General features: G+C 46.4%; 1 protein-coding gene and 1 long non-coding RNA gene across 6 annotated transcripts in view; one reads left to right on the forward strand and one right to left on the reverse strand.

Annotated features, from left to right (window-relative positions):
- The window catches only part of LOC101692157, a 159,674-nt gene extending 156,344 nt beyond the window's left edge, over window positions 1-3,330 (reverse strand). The window contains exon 1 of one of the 4 annotated variants that reach the window (XR_006608212.1): window positions 3,030-3,330. This is a non-coding gene — a long non-coding RNA (uncharacterized LOC101692157). The remainder of the gene's footprint in view (window positions 1-3,029) is intronic. The other 3 variants (XR_006608211.1, XR_006608213.1, XR_006608210.1) reach the window with 3 other exon arrangements.
- Window positions 3,331-3,380: 50 nt separating this feature from the next.
- Window positions 3,381-15,378, forward strand: part of TLE1 (TLE family member 1, transcriptional corepressor) — an 87,745-nt gene continuing 75,747 nt past the window's right edge. Inside the window, exons 1-4 of one of the 2 annotated variants that reach the window (XM_004778656.3) lie at window positions 3,381-4,771; window positions 5,607-5,707; window positions 7,172-7,235; window positions 7,345-7,389. In XM_004778656.3, coding sequence (XP_004778713.1) covers window positions 4,748-4,771; window positions 5,607-5,707; window positions 7,172-7,235; window positions 7,345-7,389 — 234 coding nt within the window. In that variant the 5' untranslated portion in view covers window positions 3,381-4,747. The remainder of the gene's footprint in view (window positions 4,772-5,606; window positions 5,708-7,171; window positions 7,236-7,344; window positions 7,390-15,378) is intronic. The other variant, XM_004778657.3, reaches the window with a different exon arrangement.

The following is a 15,378-nucleotide window of genomic DNA, read 5'->3' on the forward strand; positions in this document are numbered from 1 at the left end:
AACTCTACTCGTTTCTCTTCAAATGCTCTCAGTTTAATTTAGTTGGTTTCCTGCAATCTCTAATTTTACCATATTGTGTGAAACCGCAAGAGATTCTTTGGATGTGATTTTATTTGAGGTTTTACTGCTGCAGGATCTGCTACTGATTTTTTTTTTTTCTTTCTTTGCTTTCTCTTCTCCATATTCCACGCCCATCCTGCTCTTTTCTTTGGTAAAGGACTGAGGGGAAAAGTTATAAAGCAATGCTGGGAAAATTCTTCTGGACCCTACATTCTCAGGTTTAAGAAAACTCTCATTTAAGAAAAAGTCCAATGAGAAAATGCATAAGCAGTAACTCACAGCTAAAAGAAAGAGAAAATAACAAGTGACCTTCAGAAACCGTCATACTCATTTCAAATAGAAAAGTAATAGATTTAAAAGATGCATGATTTCTATGACCAGCATCCAAACATTTTTCTATTATGTCTAGAATGTATACAATATAGAACATCTAGTTTTTGTAGTGACTTAAGCCACTGGTTGAGTTGAAAATTTGATAGTCAGCAACAAATGAATGGAAATATACCCATACATGCATCAACGATAAAATAAACAATCTGGCAATTTTCTTGTTTCTTTGCAGAGGATAAAAAGGGGATTTTTTTTTTTCAGAGATAATTTTCTATGGAAACGGAGTACTTAATATCATTTCATGTAAAAACATCATCAACATATGAATATGTTAAAGGTAAAAAAGATTATGGTTAACAGACTTTATATAGAAAACGAAAAGATAGATTTCATGAGTAGGATTATTTTCTTTTAAACAGGCTGTAGACAATCTGCACATATATTATTTATTTAGAACATAAGATTAAAGCTACTTGATTGTTTAAATACCATCATTTGTAATGCAGTTTGATGAGAGTTTTGTAGTATAATTATTACAGCATGATAATCACCGAGAAAATATGACCTTGAAAAGGGGCCCAGCCTTCTCCCTCTGTCAAGGAGGATGGATGCCCTCGAAAACCAACCATCTTTAAGCATACAGTTAAAGGTCTTCCAATTTTAAAATTACTCTTTCTTTTCTCTAGATAGTACATTATAGGGAATTCAGAAGGCTCCTGTCTCAAAATACACCGTTCTAATTTCTCTGTTTAAACCCAATTACCAGTGTGTGCCAGTAAATCAAAGTAAAGCTTGAGTAAGCCAGGGAGAAGTGTCAGTTGCCCCAGCTGGCCCAGCATGCACAGGCATATTTGCGGCATCCAAGTTTCTTCTCCACAGTCCTGCAGCTGATTAGGGGACGAACTGACCACAGACTGACATACCGGGCCCAGTCTCTAGATGAAGATTTCAAGGAACACAGGTTGCCAAAAGACAAAGCTTAGTTGCCCGTGAATCGTATTATTTCAAAAAGTCCTATAGATGGAACAAGCATGCTCCAGTCATCACTCAGTTTAACTTAGGAAAGAGGGACACTGCTTGCTTCCTTTTTATTCTTCATGTGAGCAAAATGAATACTATAACCCCCTCCCCAACCCCACTTAATGAGAGCACTGCAAAACCACATACCGAACTTGTTTAAGAATTTACTGTGGACTTCTACAGGCTGGCTAAAATTGATCCTTTAATTTTTCATTTATAATTGATATTTGGGATTGATGCAATTATAGACAAATCAATATCATGCATATTTAAAAACAACTCCAACAGTGAAATGTATTATCTAAAATGATTCTTTTAATATTTCAAGGAAAAGGTCTCTGAGAAAGCAAATCTTCAAACAAAATGTATTTCTCTTTAAATAAAGTCTTTCCATAAGTCCCTTGAAAGTAAAATAATGAGAACGTGGGGGTTATTAACACCCAAAACCTGTTTATGTATATTCCAACGTAGGATGACTGCTTGTCAAAGATGTGTCTTTCTTACGGAAGAACTCACCACCGTTTGGCTACAACAGCATTATTCACTCACCAATCGTGTGGAAATAGCTCAGCCTAACTGTTCTTTAAACAAAATTATAAATGGGGCAACACTGAAGATTTTCTGCTGTGTGGTGTATTTAGAGAAGTAGACAAAAACGGGAGATTTACACAATATGCCCCATTTATTAAAAATCTCAAAATACCTTTTAAGTAAAGTTCCACTCACAAGAATTTTAGCCACACCATGTACCCAACGCTTCCCCATTTAGCTTCTTACGTCGCTCAGCCTTGGGGTACCCCCCCCAAATATGGGGGTAAGGGCGGGCAAGGCAGGTTTCCAGGTCTCAAAGCTGGTTTATACCATTGTCTCCCTTTGTTTTTAGTAATTGGAAACAGACTCGTGGTCATGTTGCTGAGAGGCCCCTAAAAATCTCGGCAGCCCCCTAACCCCAAGACAGCGAAGTCGAAGACAAGGACCGGCCAGAGAGTCCAAGCCGCGGGCAAAAGCCTCGCATCTGCGACTAGGACGCGCGTGCCTTACCCTGCGAGCACCTTAGGGTATCCTTCCCGCCAAACGAAGGCAGGCCTACCTTTTTGCAAAGTCGTTTGAAATGCTCCAATAAAAGCCAATCCCTACCACCTTGGGTGCAAAGGGGGGCGTGAGCATAAAAAGCCTAGTCTTAGACGGCCAGGGAATGTACGCCAACCAACGCGCTGCCGCATTTTCCACCAAGTGCACAGTCCACTCCTTCTCACGAAAAGGCAGCTCAAGGAAAAACAATCCTCAGAGAAATTTTTGAATGTGACCTCACTTTCAAAAGAGGAGCATCAAACAAGGGGCAAGCACTGAAAGACGCATTTGGTTCCAACTGTCAACCCCCCGCCCTCCCCATAAGAAACTGCGCGGATAGTCTGAGTTACTTTCACCGAGATCTGAGGATTTCCATTAAAGGGAAAAGTGAACAAGTGGCAGGATTTTTGCAAACTCTAGCCCCCAGCTTCCGCGACCGCACGCCCGCCGGTCCCTCCCGCTCGCGCGCGCCCGCCCGCGCGCACCCTCGCCGGCCCCACGTTACTTTGACTGACAGCCCGGCCCCGCCGCCTCTCCTTCCCACCGACCTTCCCATCCACCGTGCCAATCTCCGCGTCTCGCCTCTTCCCATTGGCTGGTTTCGGCGTCCCGCGGCTCCTCCAGGAACAGTTCCTCACCGAGCCCGGGAGGACGCGGCTGGCGGAGGAGGGGTAGGGGGTGGGAGGGGAGACCGGGGAGACCGCGGAGATGGAAGCGAGTGGGGTGGGAGAGAAGGGGGAGGACGGCCCGTCCAGTGCCGCACTGCTATAGGCTTCGGGGAGGCGTTGCGTCAGCAACCCACGTTGGGCACGGCGCACGCGATTGGCTGGCGAGCGCTTCCCCGCTTCCCTCCCGCTACCGCCCGGACCCACGTCCCCCGCCGGCTCTGCGCTCCCGCCCCCCGCCCGCGCGGGGCTGGGCGGGGCCGGCGCTGGTTAGCTCCGGAGTGTGAAACCGCGTGTTAATGTAACCGGCGCGAGAGGCGCGGGCGGCGGCGGCGGGAGCGGCGGCTGCAGGAGCAGCAGCAGCGGCGAGTACCCTGTGCCCCGCGTCCCCGAAGCAGCCGACTGCGCCACCCCCACCCTCCCACGTCCGGGCGGGACCCGTGCCACCAGCCCGGACCTCCGCCGGCCCGCGGCGACTTAACCCCCGCCGCGACTACTCCGGACCTGTCCGCGGAGTTTGCCCGCCGGGTAGGGAGGCCGAGCGGCGGAGCGCACTCCTGCTTCCTCCTCCCCCCTCCCGCCCCATCTCGTGGATGTCGCCCCCCGGGTCGTGAGAGAACTTTGCAGCGGGCTGGAGCGCCCTTTGCGGAGAGGCAGACGAAGGGAAGGAAAGAAAGAGGGCCCAGGAAGGGGCTTGGAGGAAGAGTCCGGAGCGGCCGGGCGGGCCGTGCGGGGCGGGTGCGCGCGGGGCGCGGCGCCCGGATGCGTCCCGGGCTTGAGGAGCAGCGGGCGGCTGCGGGACTGCCTTTCTTGGTGTAGCCCCGCCGGGCCAGGAGGGTTTGTGCAACCGCGGAGAACACCGAGCGTCGGTCGCACGGGGCGTGCCAAGCCGCCTCCCGGCGCGCCCTCCGCACTTTCCCCGCCTCGTCGTCATCCCGCGCTCCTCCGCCCGGGCTGAGGCTGCGGAGTGCCAGGCGCGGAACCTCCGCCGCCCGGACCTCGCTCCTCACCGCCTCCCAGCGCCTGGCTGAAGGCGCTGCCCTGATCCGCTGCACTCGGTCCCGAACGTCTCCAGGTTTGTTTGTGAGGGGTTAGCTGGGGGCGCCGGGCCACCTGCACCTCGCCGCGGGGGAAAACCCGGAGAGGAGGCGGACCGGGAGAAGAACGAAGGAAAGCAGCTCGCCTGGATTTGTTTGCTCGGGACGGGTGCCGTGTACGGGGATCGCCGAGGGGAGCGCGGCCGGAGTCTCCGCGCGCTCACCTCCCCGCCGGGGCAGCGGAGGCCGGCGGGTTGGATCACAGCCCCCGCGCCCTCATCTTGGGCGCCGGCGTCATCGTGCGGGTTTTGGTGCAGCTGGGCCCCGGGTGCCCCGCGATGTGGCCCTGAGCGAAGGAACCCGCACCGGCGGGAGAAGGAGCAGCCCGGCACCGAGTGGCCGGTGCGCCCCGCCGAGCGCGCTTGCGTGCGTGGCCAGCGCGCTTGCCAGCGCTCCCGGTTTCTGCCTGGTTTCTCGGCTTAATTTTCCTCGGCGGGATTAAAGTTGGAAATTGAGCGGAGAATTGAGTTGCCCAGAAACAGAGCTACGGCCGCCGTCAGAGCGATGTTCCCGCAGAGCCGGCACCCGGTGAGGCGCGTCAGGGTGCTGGGTGGAGGGGCAGTGGAGTGGGGTGGGGGTGGGGTGGGGATAGGCGCTCTCCCAGTGCTGTAGGGAGACGGGTGTCTTCTACCTTGTGGAGGATCCCTCCCCCCAACCTGTATGGATGCAGGGCTGGGGAGGTCTCGGACCCTCCCTCCCGGGGTGGAGAGTGAACTGAAACTCAATTTTTCCCTTTTACTCTGGGCCCCCTCCGAATTGACGTCTAGACAAGGCGGGCGAGGGCGCCCGGGGAGGCTGGGGTTTCTTTCCAGTAGCGACAGCTTACCCCCTTCCCCTCCTCCTCACCCCTTCTCCCCGCCGAGACGGGTAGGGCGCCCCCCCCCTTTGTTTCCCGTCTCGCCTATTTACATGTCAATGCGGCCCCCGTTCCGGCGCGCCTGGAGGTGGCCCTGGCGACTCTGGGAACGGGGAGCGTTAGGGAGTTGTTTTTCTTCTCTGATCCCCGGGGTCATTATCGCCCTGGTGGGGAGGGGGCGGTGGCTACGACGACTATTTGGCCTGGTCTTCCCTGGCCGCCGGGGATCCCCTGTCCCTCCAGCCGGTGACCCGGGAGCACGTACCAAGCGACCCGCCCTGGAGCACGGAGAAGGCACGGAATCTCTTTGGAGGCTCCAGACAGGGCCAGGGGCCGATTTCTCCCCGTATAAAGTGCAGAGCAAACTCGAGTTCAGGGCTCGGTTTTCCGCCACTGCTAACTTTATTTTTTGTTTATGTCCCACCCACTTCTCCGGCCTCTGACTTCCTGTTCTATCTATCTACCTGCATCCCTGTCCCTCGGTTCCCCTCGCCGGTCGCCCCCCAGACGCCACACCAGGCTGCAGGCCAGCCCTTCAAGTTCACTATCCCGGAGTCCCTGGACCGGATTAAAGAGGAATTCCAGTTCCTGCAGGCCCAATATCACAGGTGCGTGTCCGGCGGCGTGGGGCGTGAGGTAGCCCGGGAGCAGCCCCGGCCCCTCCTCGCCCAGCCTGGTGGCTGTGGCGGCTGTACTTAGTACTTGCGTCCAGGCGGTGGCGTGTGGAGTCGCAGTTAAGACCTGTCATTCATGTTACCCCCTTTCCAGGTTCTTCCCGGGCCGCCTCCGCTGTAGTCTCCTCCTCCTACCATTGTTTCCCTTTTGCCCGTTTGCTGCTGTTCCAGGGAGTCCTTTTTTTTTTCTTCTTCTTTTTCTTTTGAGTATTTAGGAGTTGCACGAGAACCGTCAATATTTGCACTTCGTTTATTTATTTCGCAACAGGCTGAGCTGAAACCTTGGTTCAGTCGATGCCCCAGCCCCGGAGTGCAGATTTAGGGAGGCAGAACCAGTGTTGAAATCACTTTGCCATACTAGAGGATTGTGTTGTCTGAGGCAAAGTCCATTATGGAAGGCTCGATGCTGTTAGCTGTGCCCATCATTGGTGGTGAAGAGGAATGTGGATAGGTGTAGGGAAAGCACCACTGCTTTGGTGTGGCACTGGGTTGGTTTGGGCAGGACAGGGGACTGGAGTTTCCTTTATATACATACAGGTTTGGTCTCTTCATCTAATGAGACCTACTTCAAAAGGTTTGTAAATGAAGAGCGTTGTAAAGCATCCTGTCCATAGTGTGTTTTCCAGAAATGTTAGTTCCTTCCCTTGTTCCTATGAAGCCTTCCCTGATTAGAGCTAAGAAATAACTGTGTAATGACAGTTTTTATTTTTGTCATGCTTGAGAACAAGCACACAGATGCTTGGGTGTGAATTTTCTTATTTTGTCAGAGGTTTTTCTGATTATTGAACTTTTGTCTGCTTGAAGAGAATAATCTCTGGAACTTGAGGCATACCTGCCCACACTGTGTTTACCAAGCAGAGAGGACTTCAACCCACTTTATTGCAGTAGCTACTTCACATATTTTGGCAGGGATTTAAAAACTGAAGATTTTAAAAGGGACCAACAATTGCAGAAGTAACTTTACAAGTGGTTTTCAAACCTAGAGATTGAGTTGGCAGAAATGGGACAGCCTCTGTCTGATGCTGGAAATTGTGCCAAAGCCAGATTTTAGTGGAGTCCAAAGGAGCAGACTGGTGCGGGGAAGTAGGAGTGAACAGATGAGCAGGAGGAGAAACCAGTCTTCTGTGTAGATCAGAGGTTTTGACAGATTTTTCATTCTTGGCACCTGACCAGGTATGCACCAAGAAGAAAGAGAATAGTAGGTAATGAAGACCCTGTACTGGTCACCTGAACCCCTTTCCCTATTAAATGCAAGGACAAAGCTTTTGCATGTTTACCTAGATAGTTTATGGCTTTTCTAAATTGGTCTGTGTTTTTACTTGAAGTGCAAATATGTGAGGCAGATGTTAAAACAAGTGACATAATGTTTACATTAAGTTGCCTGTTTTGTTTTTGTAGCCTTAAATTGGAATGCGAGAAACTGGCAAGTGAAAAGACAGAAATGCAGAGGCACTATGTGATGGTAGGTATCAGAGATTAGACTTTTCGTCTTTTTATGTAAGATTAGCAAATATGTGTTCCTAATATTGCAAAACGTGAGTTAACGAAATGCTTGATTTTTTTTTTTGCAGTATTATGAAATGTCATATGGATTAAACATAGAAATGCATAAACAGGTAAGCTTCAGTTAAATCTCCAGTTGAAATGATTCCACAGAATTGGCTTTGTCCTCAGTTGGTTGGGGGTGGACGGGGATTTGTATGCCATTTTCTTGCCTTGGTTTCCCTTCCTGTGAGTTGGTGGTAGTATTTTGCTGAAGGGATGCTTCTTGACAATTACAGAATCTTTAAATGACTAGAAGAGAGGTGCTTTGGAAATGTGAACCAACCGGTTTCTAGGATGATAGGAATTGAGTCTCTAAGTTGACTTTTCCACCTGGGTAGATTTATTCTCCTCTTGAAAGATTTGGGTATCCCGTAGGGTTCTGCACTTCAGAAAAGCTTGGTGTTTTTCCTGGTTTGGACAGCAGTGTGGTTCTGCAGGGCAAGGACGATATTCAGGAGTTCCTTTAGCAGGTTAAACGTCATACATGACTAACTGTGGGGTTTTCTTCATGCTTTGGGGTTGCATAAAGTGACACTCAGGATTAGTGGCTTATTAGCAAACATCGTTTTGGAAGATTTCTCAGTTGATGTAGATTTGGAGGTAAAAAAGCATTCTTTTATGGGCACAGCATATGTTGCGAGTTGCTTCAGTCCTAGTGGTTTTAAAAGCATGAAAAGATTAGTGACTGGAAAGCTCTAGCTATGACTATAAGTTTGCAAGTTCCCATAAAATTCACACTTATGGCTACTATAATGGTGTATAAAAAGAGTATTGAGCTGGAACAAGGCACTAAGGACCTCGTAAGAGAAGAAAAGCTAAATGATTGCTCAGCCCAGAGGACCCTCGATTGAGTAGTCATTGTCTGCCAAAGAAAGCATTAATGGCAGGGTGTAAGTATTCTGGAGATATGCTGACATTCACTTTTTCATCAAGACGCTGGTACAATAAGTCTTTTAGAAATCGATTGCCTCTTAAAAAATTATCATCAGATGAAGTTGCACAGTTGGACACATTTCAAAGTGCAACAATACAATTCTTACTTGATGTATATGTGCTATTTCATCTCAAACCCTTGTTTCATTAAATTAAAGAGCATGGCTGACCGGCTGGGGCACAGTGGAGAAATTGATTAGTTCAGCCTTCAGATCTTCCTTATATTCAAAGACTTTCATTAAGCAAGTGTGTTTCAGAGTTGAATTCTGCTTTTGTAACTCCACACTCTTTGATTTTTAATTCATCATAGATTTCATAATGTTAAGTCATGTCCATTAGATCTGTTCTCAGATATGGTTGGAAAGGGACAGTTAGGTTCAGGACCTTTCATTGATAATATAATTGGGCCTTTAAAAATGCTGATTTTATTCCGATTTGCAAAATTGGTAGCCTAGATTACATTGGTTTGTGCCTTTGTTTTTTTGTGTGTGTTTTAATGGCTAGTGCCTGATGGAGGCAGTTGTAACTTGTTGATAGTACCCTGGCCAGAAGATCTCTGGTTATTTAAATGAATTATGCAAATAAACTGGGTGAAAGGTTTGTAACCTGTCACATTGTTTTTTTTTTAAAGTTACCCCAAAGGCACATATTTTGTTAACAAGGAGTCTGGAAGGGTAAGAGGAGACTGAGCTTTTTCTTAAAGTTAGAAACTCAAAGGATTTAATGACTTCAACTCTTACAAGGAAACGCCACCTCCGTGTGATGCTGTGTGCTGGTACGGGATTTATTGGGGAGTTAAAGGAGGTGTGTAATTCTTCTGGGTTCCTGTAGGTTACAATGGTTACATGACCTCTTCTTCATCGAGTAGGAAAAGGGAAGAAGAGGCGAAGAGGGTCAGGAGCCCTATGGTGAGAAAATAGGTTTCTAATGAGTTTCTATACACTATTGGGCTTTTGTGGGTAATATTGTCCATCCATGAGCCAGTATGCATTAATAATATGCTGTGTATAATTGGCTCAGTAATTTGAAAAATGTGAAAGGCTCAGAGATGCCATGTTCTTCATAGTAGGGTATTAAGCCCCCTGAAATTTAGTTTATATTGTAAATGCTGACAGACCCTTAACTAGAGTGGTGTGCAAAGCAGTGCTGTAATTCAGTTTAAAGTGGCCTTACATTTGAAAAACATCCTTCTGAATGTCACACATTAATAATAAGTTCTGAGGAGGCATTTGGTGCAGCTAGTAATCATAATTCTTATTAAAACTGGTGACGTCTGGCCCCCAGGGTGTAGCCAGGCTCAAATTGATGCTTTTTGCCGCCTGATCACCAGCATGGCCTAAGTGCTCATTATATTGTAGAGAGGGCCTTTGGAGCTCTCATTAGATTTGACAGGAATTCTCTCTGGGGGGAAACTGGGCATTAGCGAGACTCCTGACAGGCTGAAATTAGTCCTGCTTTATGGCTTATAACCGAATGCTAGCAAGGCATCATCAGGGGACACAAAAAATTGTCATTTCTGACAACATCTTTGTTACTGAAAAAAAATGCAGTGATGGGGAGACTTTCCATGGAGAGAGCTTTAATGTTAAGATTTGTCTGCAGTGTGATGACCACTCCCTGTCCCCACCTTTCAGCGGGTTTGTGGAAGGAGGGAGTTGTAGAGATTTTCAGTGTCACATCTCACCACCGACTTTTCCGTCTGGAAATTTTAAAGTGGAAGCGCGTCCAAATCAAGAATGGTATAATTGTGGTTTCCTTACTTGGTTTGGTGCCCACGGTCCATGTTTATGTTGTGTCAACACTTCCTGATAAGCCTTCCCCTCACTTTCTCTGCTCCCATATGTGGCTGGTTACTGAAAAGTCCATGTACTATGGATGGTAATGGGTACTTAATTTTTTTTACTGTAGCACTGAGACAGGATTTTGGGGGGGTGGAATTGGGTAGGGGTGCCTGGGTGACTCAGTTGGTTAAGCGTCCAACTCTTGGTTTTGATTCAGGCCATGGTATCAGCATCCTGGGATTGAGCTCCTGTCTTCGGGCTCCTTGCTCAGTGGGGAGTCTACTTGAGATTCTCTCTCCCTTTGCCCCTCCCCCACACATGCACACAGACGCTCTCAAAATAAATAAATAAATAAAATCTTAAAAAGCAAAACAAAACAGTGGTTCCTTTGTTTTTCTTTGTTTTTATTTCAGTATTTTCTAGATCTCTGCCTGTACATCTCTCTCCACACATTATTAATGTTTGACATTCAGATACCAAACTCTAGGTATCTCTCTCCAGGAGAGGTAGAGACAGCTCATGAAGCTCAAGGAAGTTCTGATGCCACCAGAGCATTAGGGTGCGTTACAAAACAGCAGGTGAACGTGAGTCTGGTTGTTTTGAGGGCTGTGCCTGGTGTGTTTGGCAGTGTGATCTTTCAGGTTTTGTTTTCTGTCATGTGGTGTGGTGTATGACCTCATTTGATATTTTTGGAACAAGATGCACTGTAAATACGTACAGAAGCCTTATTTATTCCACTTGTGTATCTCCTCAGGATGCTGATGAAGCCATGACTTAAGATGTCTTTTGTGGCATGAATTTGTACAGCGCTTAAGAGGTAGATAGAGTAGGTGTTTTGCTCTGCCTGTGGCTGTGGGCATGGGTTCAGAGTCCGCGATTTGTCAAGGTCAAGTTTCTGCTGAAGCTGGAGTTAGGGTCACCTGGTCCCTAGAATTCAGTGCTGCTTTAATTTACCCAGCCCCCTGCTGGTATGAGGCCAGTGGTAGAATCAACTTTGTGCTCGTGTGTGGTAACCCAGGCGGCCTGGCTGTGTTTCTCTCTTGCTTCCTCCCTGTGCTGACAACTTCATGATACACAATCATGTCAGGGCTAGATGTGTGTTCTAAGGATTTGTGAAAATTGGCAGTACTGACTGGCCTGTGGAAGTCACAGCCATGGGTAGGTAGAAAGTCGTAGCCAACCGAGCACTACTATCGGCAAGGTTAAAATATGTCTAAGAACAAAAGAAAATTGGGAACTGTTGTCAGGAAACCTAGTTGAGACCCAGGGCACAGTGAGTGTGATCAGTCACTTTGTCTCTCTGTGCCTCTATTCTTCTGAAGAGCGGCCAGAGTGAGCACTCGGGGCTCTCCAGGGCGGCCAAGAATTTAAAAATAAATGAAAGGACTAGCTGTGGAAGCAAAGACGTATTCCGCAGTGCTGGTTGTAAGGTGGGGAAGGAGAGGGGAAAGAGAGACAGATAAGAGCTTAACATAACCAAGGCCCATGTGATGTTTCAGCCAGCACGGTGTCTCAGACCACGTAAATTTTGGAGTGAAACCGCTTTCACAGTTTTGATGTGTGCTTTAAAGTTTCCCTTAAAAAATAAATTGTCCTCTGGTAGTGTTTTTAAAGTGCTTAGGTGGAACTGTTAGGGGTTCACCTGCAGGTTAATCCCTTAGATGTGACTCTTACTATTTGTCTGCAAGTCTTACCTTTCTTCCTGCTCTTTAACCACGTGTGTTTTCCATCTACAGTTTCTCACTTTGAGATTTTTTTTTTTTTTTTGCCCCCAAGCCCAAGTCTCAGAATGGGAAAAGATGTAGCTGGAGTACTTTCACTTAGAGTTAAGCTCCATCAGGTGTTAATTACCTTGTAATACAAAGGGACTAGCTGTCATCAAGATTGGAGTGGTCCCCAACTTGACTTCATTAGCCAGGCCTGCCCTTCACGAGCTTCAGTGAAAAGATAAAGGTCCCTGTGTATTGAGAACACAGATTTTGAGGCTCAAGATTAGCCTTTGTTTTTTATCAGCCAGCAGCACAGACGATTCCTCCCTACTTTCTGTCACCCTACCCGACCCCTTCAACAGTTGGCTCAGTCATGGTTTCTATTCAGAGCCGAGACTTGGGTGAGGTCAGGGATGCCTTGCCTCGGGCACAGAATTAAAGGCAGGGGTCAAAAAACATAGTCCTTAAGATAAAAAAAAAAAAAAAAAATTTTTAAATTCAAAACTAATGCCAAAAAGCTCTATGAGGCACAGAATATGTGATCTTTAGGATGGACCTTGGTGTGAAATACAGTTCACTGAGGTCTCTTATTTAGGCGACTTTGATTAGTGACTGGGTGAGTCACTGACTAGTTGCCTGGGCATCAGTTTCCCTCCTTGTAAAATGAGGGGTTAGACTAGGTAGGTTCTCAATATGGCTTCTCTGAGGAGAGGAGAATTGTCCCTCTTGACTGAACCCCCACCAGTATTCAAAACCCAGTGCCTGTCTGTGTCCTTTAAGTAGTCTTTGACCAGAGGGTTTAAGCTATTTTTCCAAATAGTGTTTATTAAGAAACACAAAAAGAATCTGTTCCTTTAGCAAATATTTAAATAAATCATCTTGTGTGGTAGTTAAACGAACGATACATTCAGTTATTGGCTCATGGAGCCATTTTAGGTTTCCATAGATCTGAGTGTTTGCTCTTCTATTGTTAAATGTTTGTGGTCTTCAGGAGTGGATTACATTGGAGGAAACTAAGAAACTGGGCTTCTGATAGGCTTCAGTTGGCTCGATCGTCCCTATCCTATCGCCCCATCCCTATTTGCTTACTCTTAATTCAGATTTTCAAAAACTGAGATGTTCAGAACTAGTACCTTAAGTGTGGAATACTTGGTATAATGGTTTCTAATTAAATTTTAGGCAGTTGTTTTTATAGGTAGGCTTATTTGACAAGAGTAGGCATTTACAGATCGAGAACAGTCCTCCCCAATGTGATTGGTGAGTTTTGTAATATGAAATGTGTCCCAGGATTGCTCTGTGACTGTGGTTTTGTGGGGTTTTTTTGTTTGTTTTTTTAAGAATTTATTTATTTATCTGACAGAGATCACAAGCAGGCAGAGAGGCAGGCAAAAAGAGAGAGGGAAGCAGGCTCCCTGCCTAGCAGAAAGCCCAATGCGGGGCTTGATCCCAGGACCCTGGGACCATGACCTGAGCTGAAGGCAGAGGCTTTAACCCACTGAGCCACCCAGGCGCCCTGTGGTTTTGTGTTTTAAGTTAGAGCGTGTGTAGATGTAGGTGTGGGCACTCAGGTGTGGGCGAGATTTTCTAATTTTTTTCTGAGGCATGGTTTGATTTGAAAAAGGAAAAAAAAATTGACAATGAAATTTTAACAAATTAAGGTATTTTGTGTATTATTATCATTTGGCTTTAGCAGAAAATGGTTTCTAAAATTGTTTGCAAAACTGTAATGTTTACTGAATCATTTAGAGACCACCTATGTGGCATGCATTTCATGAAACTTCAAGAAATGTTGACACAAGTTTTATCGAGTAACTGATTTTTTACAAACCTGTATTTCATTATTTCACATTTCAGTTTTTAATGATTACTAAGTTTAATTCTGTTTGACTGCTTCAAAGCAACTTGAAAGCAACTGTGAGCCCAGTGTTCAGGCCCTTCCCCGGCACGTTCTCACAGTGGGCATAACAAACAAATCTTTTCGTTTTTCTTGAAGTTTTATTTGCTACTTAGTGATTCTTTGATCAGAAATATTAGCCAGAAAAGGGTAGGGTGACAGTCATTTTGGGTATAAGGAGAAGACGGGGAGGAAAAAATAGACTCTGAGGATTCCATCCATTGAATTTATTTTCTTATCTGCCAGAAAGAGAAGAGTGCTGTTAAGTGTGGTGTGTGTATACCTGCATACGCCAGAAAGGTAGAGGTGTGTGTACAATTGTTTGTACTGTCCTGGTTTGTACTTATTAGATTTTCATTATTTACTTGACGAAGTGGAATCAGTTTTTGAGAATGTAAGTGTGTTTGAACTTGAATGTCCAAATCACGCCATTTGTGGAACTCTTGAAGACATGCTGGGTTTGATGTTATTGGTGCTCTTATTGATCTAACTAAATTATTAGTCTGCCCATGGTATTTTGTGAAATCTGTCTGTGAAAAGCTTGAAAATTTATCACTGGGGCACCTGGGTGGCTCAGTGGGTCAAGCCTCTATCTTTGGCTCAGGTCATGATCTCAGGGTTCTGGGATCAAGTCCCGCATGGGGGGGGGGGTTCTGCTCAGCAGGGAGCCTGCTTCACACACAGCCCGCGCCCCGCCCCCCCCCCCCCAGCCTGCCTCTCTACCTACAGGTGATCTCTCTCTCTCTCTCTGTCAAATAAATAAAATCTTTTAAAAAAAGAAAAGAAAATATATCACTAGACTTGTTTGCATACAAATTTATTAGTTATCAGAGTATTGTGTATTAACATATTATATCCATTTGTAATAAATAGATATTGTCAGTAGAGAGGTTAAATAAAAGTTCTCACCTCCTCCACACACCCTACTGGCATGTCCTGTGCGGCTGCTGGGTATACACATTCCAAAGACCAGCAGCCTACATCCAAACGCTTGGAGCTCCAGCCCCAGAATGGGAGCGTCTTTTATAGTGGTGAATACAAAACCCCTTTTGGGGTTTGGGTCTTTGGGCAGGCTGGTGTGTCTGTTCATCCTGATTTTGAGTTTTTGCTCCAGTGGTGGCCCCTGTACGTATCACTCACAGTATTGTGTTTGCACCTGAGTACTGTCCTTGCCAGTCTTACTTAGTCACCTCTGTCTTCCTCCCTCACACCAGCCAGTGAGTCTCTTCTTCCTGCCTAAAATATGTTGTGCATTTTTCTGTTTTCTTTTTCTGTTTTTGTCCAGTTCACATGGCCTTTCTCACTATCCTTCAAGGTCCAGTTCAAATAACGATGGTTCCTGTTTACTTTAAGGTCTTCCATGACCTCTCCAATGGGAGCCTATCACATCACTGAGTTTTTCTCCAACTTCTATAATAATGATTTTTCATGTGTATCTTTTGTTACTCCAGCTAGGCTGCAGTCTGCTCAAAGCTTATATTTGATACTTACTCTGTACCCTTCCCAATGGGTTGGACAGAGTGGTACTTGTTAGGTAGTGTTTAATGTGCTTCTTAAAAGAGTGGTAGTTGTACTCATTTTGGATCTTGAATCCATATGAAAATCAGGTGGAAGTTGCTGGGCAAAAAAATCCCACACATTTTTAGACACCAGGATATCTTTGCCCAACAATTTTGGCCATTTGGGACATCTTAAGATCCTTCAGTAAATTCGTGGAATCCAGATGAGAAACTTGAGCCGAGA

Source organism: Mustela putorius, unplaced genomic scaffold (genome assembly GCF_011764305.1).
Source record: "Mustela putorius furo isolate JIRA1106 unplaced genomic scaffold, ASM1176430v1.1 tig00000854_pilon_pilon_pilon, whole genome shotgun sequence".
NCBI classification, from domain to species: Eukaryota; Metazoa; Chordata; class Mammalia; order Carnivora; family Mustelidae; genus Mustela; species Mustela putorius.